The sequence below is a fragment of the Leptidea sinapis genome, chromosome 2 (assembly GCF_905404315.1).
Source record: "Leptidea sinapis chromosome 2, ilLepSina1.1, whole genome shotgun sequence".
Taxonomy (NCBI): Eukaryota; Metazoa; Arthropoda; class Insecta; order Lepidoptera; family Pieridae; genus Leptidea; species Leptidea sinapis.
This window is the reverse complement of record NC_066266.1, coordinates 9,184,387-9,198,725: the sequence shown is the minus strand read 5'-3', so window position 1 is coordinate 9,198,725 and position 14,339 is coordinate 9,184,387. Positions and strand designations below refer to the sequence as shown.

The 14,339-nt window shown below is 36.2% G+C and overlaps 1 protein-coding gene across 1 annotated transcript in view; it reads left to right on the top strand.

Moving 5' to 3' along the window:
* LOC126976314 (tRNA (adenine(58)-N(1))-methyltransferase catalytic subunit TRMT61A) overlaps window positions 1–13,797 on the top strand; it is a 137,375-nt gene extending 123,578 nt beyond the window's left edge. Inside the window, exons 6-7 of the mRNA XM_050824599.1 lie at window positions 13,159–13,288; window positions 13,656–13,797. Coding sequence (XP_050680556.1) covers window positions 13,159–13,288; window positions 13,656–13,753 — 228 coding nt within the window. The 3' untranslated portion in view covers window positions 13,754–13,797. The remainder of the gene's footprint in view (window positions 1–13,158; window positions 13,289–13,655) is intronic.
* The last annotated feature ends 542 nt before the right edge of the window (window positions 13,798–14,339 follow it).

Here is a 14,339-nt window from a genome sequence, read left to right as displayed (position 1 = left end):
ACGATGATTTTTGGTTGACCATTGTATTTGACGTATTCGCGCGTGATTCTATTTTCTAAAACTTCTGATAGAATAATGTTTGTAGTAACATTTTGTGAATATTTATTTCTAAGAACACTAATTTCTATTTATTTATTCATTATGATACACTATTGATCTTGCACTAAACATACTACTACTACAAAACTGTGGAATGAATGGTGTTTCATTGTGTGGTGCTTACCTTTGATGGGTACCTGATGGGTACCTGAAAAAAACGCGTACACCTTCCTTGAAGGCAACGCTCCTGTGATTCCTCTGAAATTGCAGGAGAATCTGGGCGGCGATGATAACTTAACAACAGGTGAACTGTACGCTCGTTTGTCCTTCTTTTGTAAAAGTGTATACAGTATCTAAACAAAAACAACAACACGTAAGAAGAAAAAAATGATATTTAAATAAAAAACATTATGCTAGTTTATGACATAATTTTTTTAGTTCTCTTATGAACTTGGACCTTTTATTATATCAGAAGACATCGATTGCGCTATTATTCGCTTCCGATTTTTATAACATCGTTTAATTCTACTGAGGGGCGAATTTAAACCTAGGCTCGTTCTACTGTGTGATAGATAGAAAGAGTTATCAATGGGATATCTCGTAAAGACATTTTAATTTTCCACTAAATTTTTTTATATGATTCTACACCGTTTATAAAATATGTCCGATAAACCAACGAAGTGTGCGTAACCTAATCGCGCGTGATTCGTCCGCTCTCCTTACTGACAGATGGCAGCGTAATGGCGCGATTGATTTATGATAAATGCCGATTTAATCGTTACGTAATCGGTTATTGAGCTTGCATTTATCGTTCGTGAAGTGTGCCCAAAGCTTAACTTAAAATTACAAATTGACTCGTATAATATGTCTGTTGACAATTTACAGACCGAAACTCAAATTCTTTTATTCATCATCATCAGTTGGACTTCCACTGCTCGACAAAGGCCTTCCCCAAAGATTTCCATTTGCCATCCCCCTCCACCACAATATGAAAGCGGTGCTAAAAGTGATATTACCCCAGGAGAATCCCTCCCGGAAATTCTCGCTCGGGCTGCCCGTCGTATTCTGGGTAGGGCACAGAACCGCGCATGTCCGAGGACAAACGAGTCAGTAACACCACGGCACCCCGCTCCACGCTTAATGTGGACTTTTGCAACATCAATGAATCCACTCCAATTTAAACGCCGTCGTGTTTTCTTACGGAGACGCAGATATCTCGACCTAGCGATGCGTCATATTTAACGTACCCCGGGTACAAAACTTTTGCATAAAAAAAAGAAGAGCAGAACAAACGAGCGCATGAGTCACCTGATGTTAAGTGATCACCGCATCCCACATTCTTTTATAGTACCAGATGAATTACAGGAACGTTGCCGGCCTTCTAGAAATGTGTACCCGCTTTTTTGAAACCTTCAAACCCCATGTCGTCCTGAAACACCGCACAACGAAGCTCATTCCACAGAAAAAGAAAAGCCACACATCCAGATGTTGGGGATGATATTATAATTTGTTGTACGAATATGGAATTCGGCGGCAGGAATCAGGGCAAACAGCTCATCGGAACAATCCTAGTGATAGATAATGTGCTAGCATTAGGTATTGTATTTCAGTCTGAGGGGGGCCTTAGCTAGTGATATTACTGAGCTAATGAGTCTCATAGTGGACAAGTTTAATTGCGAAACCACTCAATATTGCGGGACTTTCAAGAACCCTGAGTGACACAGCATTGTATCGGGTAGGATGTATCATTAACCATTAGATCATTTGTACGTCTCGATAGACTATGACAGCTGTAAAAATATCGAAAAACATTAAGCTTAAAGTAAACCTCTATTTTGAGCACTGCACGCACACTAACAAAAAGTGTCATACAAATCGCGAGTGTAAGACGTCACGCACACTAATCTAATATTCCGGGCCTGGCCGATCAAATTCAAACTCATATATTTTTATTCAAAATAAGATTCAAAATCACTTAATGAACGTCAAAAACTACCACCCATTCAAATGAGACTGCCTCAGACTTTTTGTACATTTTCTGGGATCATATTGTTGAAGCATATACATCGCCCAACAAAAGACTTACTAACTAGACCCGACCGAGTAGTAGGCATAACAAGTTTATGTTTGATCAAATCATCTCTGATTGGCTTGATTTATTCTATTGCATTTATCATGAGGAGTGCTCAGAGGAGATGTTTGAGTTGATACCAGCAGCCGAATTCCATCAGCTAAACCCAACCCGGTTCATGTGGACGTCTGGTAGCAACATCAAGCAAGCCTATGTTTTGCCAGAAACTTCTTGTTGCCTGAATCAAAATTGTGGAATCACTTATCGGCTGCAGATATCCCGAACGGATACGACTTAGGAAGCTTCAAGCATAGAGCATACTCCCATTTTAAAGGTCGGCAACGCTCCTGTAATTCCTCTGATGTTGCAGATATATCTACGGGCGGTTGCTTCACCACGTTCCGTAACGTGAGCCGCTTGCCCGTTTGCGACCTTTTACATAAAAAAAGCTTATATCATTTAAGTGCCAACTAATCCTTAGATACATAATAGCTTTAAGGGTAAATGTATACACTTTTATAATAATATCCCAGCCACTGTTCAGGTATTATTATAGATAATATTATTATAAATTTAAATGTTTTATTAAAAAATTGCTCTGTCATAAATCTTACAACTATACAGATGAATCTATGTGATCGGACAGCCTGGGACTAGATTATGATTATTTTATAGCAATAACAATGACGTACAATGTATTATAAAAAGAATGCTAGGAGAGTTTCTTGCGCCACTTATTCTCTCTCAGAGCGCCATTTGTTTCCGAAGCGGTGGTAGTGTTAGAATAAGTGACATCAAAAATAATTCTAAAGGAATCAATTTTGAGAAAATAAATGCCTTTCGAAGTTTATCCGTATTTCGGTGCCTTACATCGCAATGTTGAGTGATAACCAGAAATTACTGGTTACAATAATTATGTTGAGCATAAAAGACCTCTATATTATACTGTGATCGTTTAAGTTTCTTTATCTGTGACACGCGCTACCGGAGCTGCTTACGATATCAATAAGAGACCTTTTCGTTTCGTATTAAGGCGCCTCCGTCGCTTCGTAGCGGAAAAAATGTGACCTTTTTATGGTGAGGCGAACGTAGAACGAATGGGCTGTGGGTCACTTTAAATTAATCATTTAAGGATGAATGGAATGTAGACATTTTAGTTTTACTTCTTTTGGCGCGAAACGGAAAAATTATAGGAGTTATTTTACGATGTGCGTTCACACCATCACGCAATTTCGACACCCTGACGTTAGCTTGTCGAGTAGACCATTTGTATCATACTTCAGCTTAAGCGTAGTACTTATAATATTATCTACTGAACCACAACCAATCGACGAGGATCAAATAAATTTAATAAATTCTTGATTTGAAAGAGTGCCAATGAGTTTCTTGCTACTTCTTCTTATTAGCTCAACCCTTTGCATATCTATATCTATAAGAAAAAAAATTTTTTTTGACATTCATAAAGTGTCATTTCCGTGACCTACATGAATAAACTGATATTGATTTGAGTTGATTTAAATTTTAATATGAATAACTTAGATCATTTATGCGTCTAAATAGACAGTGACAGCTGTGAAAACGACGAAAAAAATTGAGGTTGACAGTTAACCTCTATTTTCAGCAATGTAAGTCACACTAAAGTAATAAACCTGGCCTGTTTTCATCGGTCGTCTAGCAGCAAGAGGCTCTATCTAGGCGTATAAATTATCTAAGCCCAATTGAGTAAAAAATATTTTTATTTTGTACTTCATACAGTTTTTAATTGAAGATAATCTATAGTAATATTATAAAGAGGAAAGATTTGTATGTTTGTTTGTATTGAATAGGCTCCGCAACTACTGAACCGATTTGAATAATTCTTTCGCTGTTGGGAAGTTACAAAATCCCCGGCTGATATAGGGTACATAACATTTTCAAAAAAATTAGGGATCCCTACTAAAAGTCCAATAATGTAACCCAAGGTGTAAAAAAATGCACACGAACGAAGTCCCGGGGTATCAGCTAGCCTTAATATATATAAATTACGTGACACGTTGTTTGCCCGCGATGGACTCCTAAACTAATGAACGGATTTTAATGGGGATTACTTCATGGAGTGCAGTTTGGTCCAACTTGAGATATAGGATAGTTTTTATTTCGATTTGAGACCCATAATTATTTTTATTTTCAACATTTGTTTTGTATGGACATTTTTTCTATGAGAGAATTTAGTGACGCATGGTTTGACAGTTCCGGTGTGAAAGAATTTCATTATAACAACAGGAGCTTTTTTTACGAAATAATTCTTGATGTTTTGAAATATTATCTACAGAACAACGTCTGTCAAGTCAGCTAGTAATACACTGGCCTTCAAAAGTAAGTATCACACTTTTAAAATTGGGATAACGTTTTAAGTTCACAAGATAGACTTTCGAAATAAAAAGGACTTCAAAGATAATTTAATTTTGTACATAAAAACTTTATAGTCGGTAACCTTCTTTTAAGAATTGGCTGAAAAAAAACTTCAAAAACAAAACCATTCCTTTTTCAAAGTGGACGTTTCCGAATTACAATTTTACCATTCACATTTTTCTTTCTGTTTTAATTTTTTTTTAAGATCTTATCATCAAGGGAAGTTGTTTTTAAAATTTATGCTAAAACGCACATAACATTTATTTATCATGCCTCTTTCAAATGAAGAATGTGCTAGGATCATGGCTTTTCTGGAACTAGGCATCAGTATGCGTCGCACTGCAAGAATGGTGGGTGTGACGGTACGAACGGTCCAGAAGGTAAAGCGAAGGTACGAAGAGACTGGACACCATCTATGGAGACCTTGTAATGGCAGACCCAGGTGTACCAGTGCCCGAGAAGATTGTTATATTATTTCTACTGTGTTAAGAAATCGCCACCAAAATGCAGTTGAAGTCCAGCAACAGCTACTTCAGACCCGGAGGGACTACATTAGTGACAGTACAGTGAGAAGAAGACTTGCTGAAGCAAATTTGAAACCCCGAAGACCAGCGAGTGGCCCAAAACTCGAGAGACAGCATCGAGTAGCGAGACTGCGATACGCCCGTGACAACATGCAGTGGGATGAAGAAAAAGGTCAAGAATTTTGATTGCCGATGAGTCTCGATTCTCTCTTTACACTTCTGATGGGAGGCGAAGTGTGTACAGGCGACCTGGTGAGCGATACCTTCAATCCTGCATCTCCGAAAGAGTCCAATACGGTGGAGGCAGTGTACATGTATGGGCTGGCATATCTTCAGAAGGTCGCTCAGAGCTAGTAGCCATAGAAAATGGCACCCTCACTGGGCAAAGATATGCTCAAGAGATTCTTAATGAGTATGCAGGGCCGTATTTAGCAAATATGGGTGATGGATCAATGCTGATGCATGATAATGCCCGGCCACACAAGGCTCATATCGTACAAGAGTATATTCAGGAGGTCGGTATCAGCGTGATGGCTTGGCCATCAAGAAGTCCTGATCTCAACCCGATTGAACACGGCTTGGATGAGCTTGGGAGGCTAGTCAGAAATCGCAGACCACCACCTACTACCCTCAGGGCACTAAAGCAGGCCCTGGTAGAAGAATGGGAGAATATTCCCCAACATCGGCTCCGAAACCTAGTGTTCAGTATGCCAAACCGGCTCGAAGCTGTAATCAGAGCTCGAGGAGGCAATACCAGTTATTAAAAATGAAATAACATGTAATACATTTTAGTTGAATTTTTATACACTAAACTAAAAATGTCTATTTTCATTGTTTTATCTTTTTTAAGTCAAAAATGTTACTAATGTATAATTTTAGTTTCTAAGAATTAAAGCCTATAAAATTTGCAACAAAACGTTTTTAATCTTAAATCTCTGCCTTATATAGTTAAGAAAAAAAATTAATTTGAAAAGTGTGATACTTACTTTTGCAAGCCAGTGTATATATTTTGTAATATGATAATCTAAAAGTCAATTAGCCGATTCGCGCTATTTTGTGTACGTTTCGCCTTAACATGACAGCACACAGATTTAACATTTGTATAGACAGAATATTTATGTGTTGAAGTCGCGACGGCTAACAACGTTCGAGCCACAGATAATAATATGTTTTTTTTTTTATCTGTTCTGGCGGGATGTATAATGTGTCTTATGCCAATAATTGTGTGACGATTTATTTTGTATGATTATTTATATGTATAATTGCATTCATAAATATATTGTGCATGCATTTACGACCTGTATAGCCGAGTGGTTAGCGATCCTACCTACTAAGCTAGAGGTCCCGGGTTCGAATCCCGGTAGGTGCAAGCATTTATATGATGAATATGGATGTTTGTTTCCGGGTCATGGATGTTTAAATGTATTTATGTATGTTTATATGAATTTTTGTATGTTTAAGTAAGTATGTTGTATTAAATATATCATTGTCTTGTAACCCATAACACAGGCTATATATGCTTAACTTGGGGCAAGATAATTTGTGTAAAAAGTGTGTCAATATTATTATTATATACATCGGGACTACTTTTTTATATGCCTTAAGGAGGGTATTCGGTTTCACCAGCTGAAATTAACATTATAGATGTGAAAGTAAGTCTCTTCGCCTGTCTGTTTGTCTATCACAGATAAACGTCTAAATATCTCTTGTTTTTTCTTATTTCGTATTATATGTTTCACAGCTGCTAACTGTATGTTCACCACTTTAAACTTTGAATACGATTCATATAATTTGATGCAGAACCTTACAAATGTAAATTTCTTTTTATGAAAATAAGGGATGAGACGAGCAGGACGTTCAGCTGATGGTAATTGATACGCCCGGCCCATTACAATGCCCAAGATTATTGAAAGTACCCAAAAATTCTGAGCGGCACTACAACTGCGTTCGTCACCTTGAGACATAAGATGTTAAGTCTCATTTGCCCGGTAATTTCACTAGCTTCGGCGCCAGACTGAAATACAGCATGGAATGCATTAGCATTTACAGTCATTTAATATAAAGTTAATAAAGTTTCAAGAAATAAAGATTTTTATCAGTACTACGTGCTTAGTCATGTGTGTACGCAGACGAAGTCACGGGTATCAGCTAGTTTATATATAAATAATTGACGAGTAACAATTATTGACATTTGTCACATATCTGACAAATTACATTGATTGTTAGAGCATTGGTAACAAGGCCATATTAAACCAAAATACAATAAACGAATATTTAAATAGGTTTATAACTGCAAAATTACATTGACATAAAAGAAAAAAATAATGACATTTACAGTACCTTTTTGATGTTATTGAAGATAAACTTCTTGCTGCGCGCGCACAACGACATCAAAAAATAAAAGTTTTCAGAAATTTTCTGACGTTTGCGACATTAATTATTTTTTTTTTATTTCGTCGTAGGATAGGACAGGCAAAGGCTTCAAGCCAATACAGCGGTATTCGTTAATATTCAATAATTTATTTCACGATTTTTACAATATTGTTCTTTCTACAAACGTAGACAAAATAATTTTAAGGATTTCTTTTGTTACGCCAAAGAAGTATAACTTCTTGCGTGCATACATAAGTATACACATTTTTTTTTAGTTTTAGTCAATGGAATTCAGTGAAAACCTTCAATTTTTTTGTAGAAAGTCAGTAAATGTAATATTTTTATAATAAGACACCACACGGTTTTTTTTTCTTTTGACAGAACAGCGTTTGTCGGGTCAGCTAGTATTATATAAACGTTATTCAGACAAAGTGTCACAATAATGAAGCATGCCGGGATAGCATCGGCAGTATCAAGACGTTGCTTGTAAAACAACATAATACGCGCCAACATTAGGGCTTGCATCTACAAACTTAATTTAATTTGAGAATATAATAAAAACTAAGCGAGAATATTATTCTTAGGTCTGAGTTCATTAAATTTTTCTACTTTTTTAATCCATTTAATAATTAATGACAGTCGTGAAAAACTTTGAAGCACCTCGACAATAATTATTTGGTAGGTGTGACTTGTAAGCCACAAGGTTTTTCTTAATTTGAACCTAAAGCAAAAGTGAAATTTGAAATTAATGTTGAATAAAATCATAGATAATTAGTGTTATAATAAAAGATCTCGAAACAACAAGAACACGAAACAACGCGAAAATCTTAAAACATAACTTTAAAGTAATGTAAAATCTGTATAATTTAACTTAACTTAATTTAAAGGAAAAGTAAAACATGATAATTATAATTGAAATAAGTAATTTTTGCTGTTACTAAATAGGTAAACTTTTCACGTAAAATATAAAATATGTATAGGTAAATACGTTTTTTTATATGAATTACTTGTTTCTGCCAAGTGACAACCCTAAGCACGATGCGCGCACGCACACCGCAATTACGTAACATAAATTTATACAAACTCGGAACTCGCTGTGATCGATTGCTCCGTCTCGGCCAGAAATGCAACAAAATATCGTTGTTCCACATTTGATTTATTACTAAAACTTCATAAAGCCACACTAAATCGTTCATAATCCGAGGCAATGGTCCAGACATGTCATGTTTACAGACTCTGTAGCAATAAAAAAAATCGTTGAGTATAATCTATGCACACTACAGATTTAACACGTATACAATCCAGATTAAAACATAAACCCCTCATGCTGTCAACACAGAATTTAACCTCTCCACTGGCTGACATGAAAAAGAAACAAATATTCAAAAAAAGAATGCTCAGCAAAGAGGCGCATTAAGAAATAAGATAAGAGAGATGGACGAGCACTCAGCGGCGCGCGGCCATCTTTATTATTTATTGACACTTAAAATAATTACTTACTTGTTGGCCCGTGCCTAAAATATTGTTAGTCGGTATTTTTTAAGCTGGTTACTCAATAAAATTTATATATCATCCAGAAAAACATTTAGACGTCACAAGTCACGTAGTTCTATCTCCATAGAGAATAAAAACCGCAAAAAAGTTTCTTTTACTTAATACTAACCTACCTACTTAATACTTTTTTGATTTCATTTCAAAAAGTTTGGACCCCTGACCACTTAATACTAACCTACCTACTTAATACTTTTTTGATTTCATTTCAAAAAGTTTAGACCCCTGACCCCTTTAGTTAAATCTGTATCTTCGGGGTCAGTGATTCCTCGAAAATTTAAAATATCAATTACTGAAACATAATTATTATAACATAAGTTGATTTTCAATCTTCACAGTTACACTATTATAAAAAAAAATCAGTCAGTCAATTGAGTAACTAGTACTGTCGCAGCTATCTGGTTAAATCAACCATTTAATTTATAGCTAGCCCTGTCACTGCCATCTGGTTAAATCAGTCAGTCAATTGGATAGCTACCACTGTCGCAGCTATCTGGTTAATTCAGTCAGACAATTGGATAGCTGGTTCTCTCGCAGCTATCTGGTTAAATCAGCCATTCAATTTATAGCTAGCCCTGTCACCGCCATCTGGTTGAATCAGGAAGTTAATTGGATAGCTAGCCCTGTCACTGCCATCTGGTTAATCCCTAAATGGCTAGCCCCGTCGCATTTATATGGTTGACTTACTGATTTAACGAGATTGCTGTGGCCTGCCAAACAAGGCCAGCCGTTTAGGAAATAGTTTGATCTGTTAATGGAACGGCTTAAGCCTAGTTGTCTGTATCACATACAGGTTTATGCTGTACATACAATCAGACTCTGTGAACTTAGTATATAGCACGTATTACTGATAATGTAGGGAATGTATCGGTGGACTTTGCACACAAAGTACGCCCGGGGTCACAGGTAAACGAGGCGGGTTCAAGCCGCACTTTGCGAGACAGCATAGAGCCGCGAATTAGTGTAATCTTCGCAACTAGGCTCTACCAATGCGAACATTTCTAACGCAATCATACGAAATCAAATATGCTCACGCTGAATACAGATAATATGTAAGTTTGAGAGTAAATAACTGGATTTAAAAACTTTTAAATATGTATAAATACTCATAGACTTAAATATACTAACGTATTAATAATAACCGTAACGTCACCAATAATTTCGATTTCTCCGTGAGCGTTAGCTAGTGGCTTAAATTTCTAAATACTAAGGAACTAATGTCAGGCGTCGCTGACTGTTTACGACTTTTCAATCAAAATCGGTTACAGTAACAATAGATTCGCTTTTCTTTTCTATCTTGCTGAATCTCCGTTAGAGGTGTTATTATCTCTAACAGAGATTGTTAGTATCTACGTTAGTATATTGTAAATATATGGTAATACCGAATACGTGTGTTTCTGAGTAACATTTTAGTATGGAACAGTTGTCAATGCTAATAACTCAAAAAGAACGCGCGTAGAAGTAAAGAGAAGAATTACGAAAAGCTGAAGCAGATATTGGAGTTTGAGAGAGGTAATGAAAGACGAAAAGCTTCATATTAATATCGACGGTAAGTTGTTTAACACCTGCATTCTACCCGTTCTTATGTAGGGCTGCCAAATACCGGACCTTAGCTCATGAAATGACTAGTAAACTCTCAACTTGCCAATATACTATGAAGAGAAGTACGCTGAACGTGAAGAGACTAAAAATCCGCGTCATCAGAAGTAAAACAAAAGCCAAATTGAAAGTGATGTCAAATTCAAAATTAGAAGACTCAAATGGAGATGGGCTGGAAACATCATAAGAAGACATGACAAATGAACGGAAAGGGAAAAGCGATAGAAAAAATGGGATGATGATGTTAGAGAAGTGGCAGTAATATGGAAAAGAGTGACTCAAGAAAGGCACGATTGGACACGGTTGGAGGAGGCCTTTGCCGATTGGCAAGCAGTCTAACAAAAATATTCAAGATAAAATTAGAATAAGTAATTTTGTTTTTAAACTTTTATTTTTGTTTTGGAGCTAACCACGTTAATACGTGGTGTTGTAATCAACACGATGACTCAGCATGAAAAGAGACTGCCGGAATACAATAATATCTTAGATAATTTATACGTCTAGAATCTAGATAGAGTCTCTTGCTGCTAAACAACCGATAAAAATAGACCAGGAATATTAATTTAGCGGCTACGTCTTACAGTCGCCATTTGTATGACATTTTGTGAACTTCATAACTTTAACACTTACACACTTTACACTTTAACACTTCATAACTTTAACAGTTATAAGCATAAAATTGCAATACCCAGTGAACTAGTGAGGCAAATAAGTCATTTTTTGGGAAATTCTGTTAGATTCTATTATAAACTCCCCACCACTATTACAGAAATGACCGACAAAACATTCAAGACATATGTAAAAACTGTTTTAATGGCAAGGGGTTATTATAATATTAAAGAGTATATGAGGATGAAGAAGTTTTTCGTACGGTTCCTTGTATATCGCGAGTCTCTGTGACCCCCGTAGCATCCACTACCAACGTATTTTGAATTACATACCTACGGAATTCTTTTTGACGCTTTTGCGCACTTGTTTTTGTAAAATTTTATGACTATTTACAAATGATTTTATTAGCTTACGTGAAAATCATTTTCATGTTTGCGTTACGACAGAGAGGAGTATACTTAAAAATTAATCTCTCATTTGCCTGTAATTACAGCGGCAACCACTCCATACCGTTCTAGTTACAAATAGGTCACATTTACGCCCCGCTCCGGCACTTATGTTGAATTTAAACAAATAGCAATGGCGCCCGTATTGAATGTTCATTTACTGTAATGACAAGGCGCTTGCACACCTAGTCCTCTAATCTAGCGGAACTATAATATATTTGAATGGCTCGTGTATTTACAAGCAAAGGTTGGCTACGCAAGCTTTGAAGATACCGCTCTTGAATAAATTACCGATGGAGTTTCTAAAACACGCGCCAAACATACGTTCACATAAACGAGAAACACTTTTAAATCTTGTACGAGATTGAGATTAGTTTTTTTTTATAATTAAATTATTGTGATGTAATAAATAAGTGTAAAAAGAGTGTGTCTGAGTCTGAGAATTATCAAAAATTATTCATTCCTCGTGCTATTCTACGTTTGTTGAAAGAACAATATTGTAAAAATCTTACAAAGATTGCTTTGACAATTTATTAAGTATTAAATAACGAATACGGGTGTATGGGCCTTAACCCTTTGCCTTTGGACGAAGAAATCAAAATAAATAACAAATGTCGTAAACGTCAGAAAATTTTAGGAACCAACTTCACCTGTTACTTTTGCGTTACAGTGATGCGCGCGCATCTTATATTACACTCTTATCAGTTTTTCATAACGCGCCTTAAAAATTATAACTTCAAAAGTGTGTGTGTTGTTCCTTATGTCCGCATGCAAGAAGTTAGCCTCAAACAAATTATTCGTCATGTTTGTAGAAAAAACAATATTGTAATAAAGAAGGTATTAAATACGGCCAATGAAAATATTATTATACCATATATTTTATAAATAACGTGTTATTAAATATCATTAAATTATTTTACAGAATTGGAGAGAAATTATTTTTTTATTTCAAAACTTATACATGAGTTGATATTATATATTGAAATTCATTTAATTCTCATACATTGGTTGTGGTTCAGTAGACATAATGAGTTATTAGAGGTATGGTATCTGAAGTATCATACATATGGTCTAGTTGACCATCTAACGTCGGGGTATCGTAAACATTCACTCAGATTTTGTTTTCCCTAACGTGCCAATAGAAGTATAACTTTAAAAACATTTAGAAGAAGTGCTATATCGCTATTCTTGTACTTAATTCCTAAAGTATGTCGGTACATGGTCGGCGGCGTCCGCGATATTTGCGGAACACGTCTCCCTTCGGTCACAGGTTCACGTCCAGGAACGTCGATATATGTCACGTCCAGGGACGCGAACAACAAAAGAATTAAAGTCTACTGCGTGACGTGTCACCAACTTTTCGACCCCAACCTTGGAAACTTGTCTTCTTTTGAAAGCTTCTTTCGAGAGACGTAGTTACGACTAGAAGGAATCCTTTTCTTCTGCTCCACCTTAATGACGCCATCTTTGCTCCACCTTAATTAAACCTGCAAGTCGTCGGGCTGCTACTTTGATATATTTTTGTAAAACTATATGGTTTGTCTTTCTGGCGCAGAGCGCGGAAAAACCAGTTGAAGAGAAGCCAAGCAGTGAGAAGAGTTACGTGGTGGCGGCTTGGCCGAGCTCCACTCCGGGTCATACCGGCTACCTCACAGTTGCGACGCTACCCCCCACCTTCTTGAGAAGTAAGTACACGCCATGTGGAATTACTTCATCAGGTATATTTCTTTTCGGATGCTGATTTTATGAATATCACCAGCACTTGAAAGTAAAATAGAATTTAAATGATCAACGGAGCATTAAGATTATCATTTAATGAGCGGCAGTGATCAAGTGCGATGCTGAAGCCATAAAAAACCTTTTAATGAAGTAGTGGTACCTTTTATGAAAATAAGTTACGAGACTAGCAGGACGTTCAGCTGATGGTAGTTGATACGCCTTACCCAAGACAATGCAGTGCCGATCAGAAATCAGAAATAGATGTATAAATTATCCTAAAAATGTACAAATTTTAATTTATGGACAATTTGAAATTTAACGTTCTTTTTTCAGGAAAGATCAGGAAGACTCCTGAAGTTGACAGAAAAGTATTGGATGAACAATCGGACAGCAGCGAAGATAAAATGGTTATCGACGAGAGTCGTTTATGATTTTGTAATGCATTATTTGATTTAATTAAATGATTAATATTCAATTTTTTATAAATTATGGCTTGTTCCCGAGAAACACATCGGGCTAGCTGTGTTTCTGCAGTTTTTAAAGTTATCCTGTTTAAAAAGAGATATCCTTTAGTGAAATATACTATAATTTTCTACATATTTTTTATTCAGAATATAGGAACCATTTATTTTTACTTATGTTGACGATTTATTTTAATCACTTAACATCAGGTGACAGTTCATGAGTAAGTATGATATGTAAGTAGACGGAGACGAGGCAGTTAGAATTATTTATGATAATAAGGGACCAGACGAGCAGTACTTTCACCTAATGGTAATTGATACGCCCGGCCGATTTCAATGCAGTGCCGTTCAGGATTCTTGATAAACCCAAAAATTCTGAGCAACATACAATTATACCCAGTAATTTCATTAGCTACATACATTACTGCTTCACGGCAGAAATAGGCGCCGTTGTGGTACCCATGATCTAGCCGGCATCCTGTGCAAAGGTGCCTCCCACCGGTAAACGTAACGTAAAAGAATGGTATATTTTAGTAGACGTTTAGTATCGGCC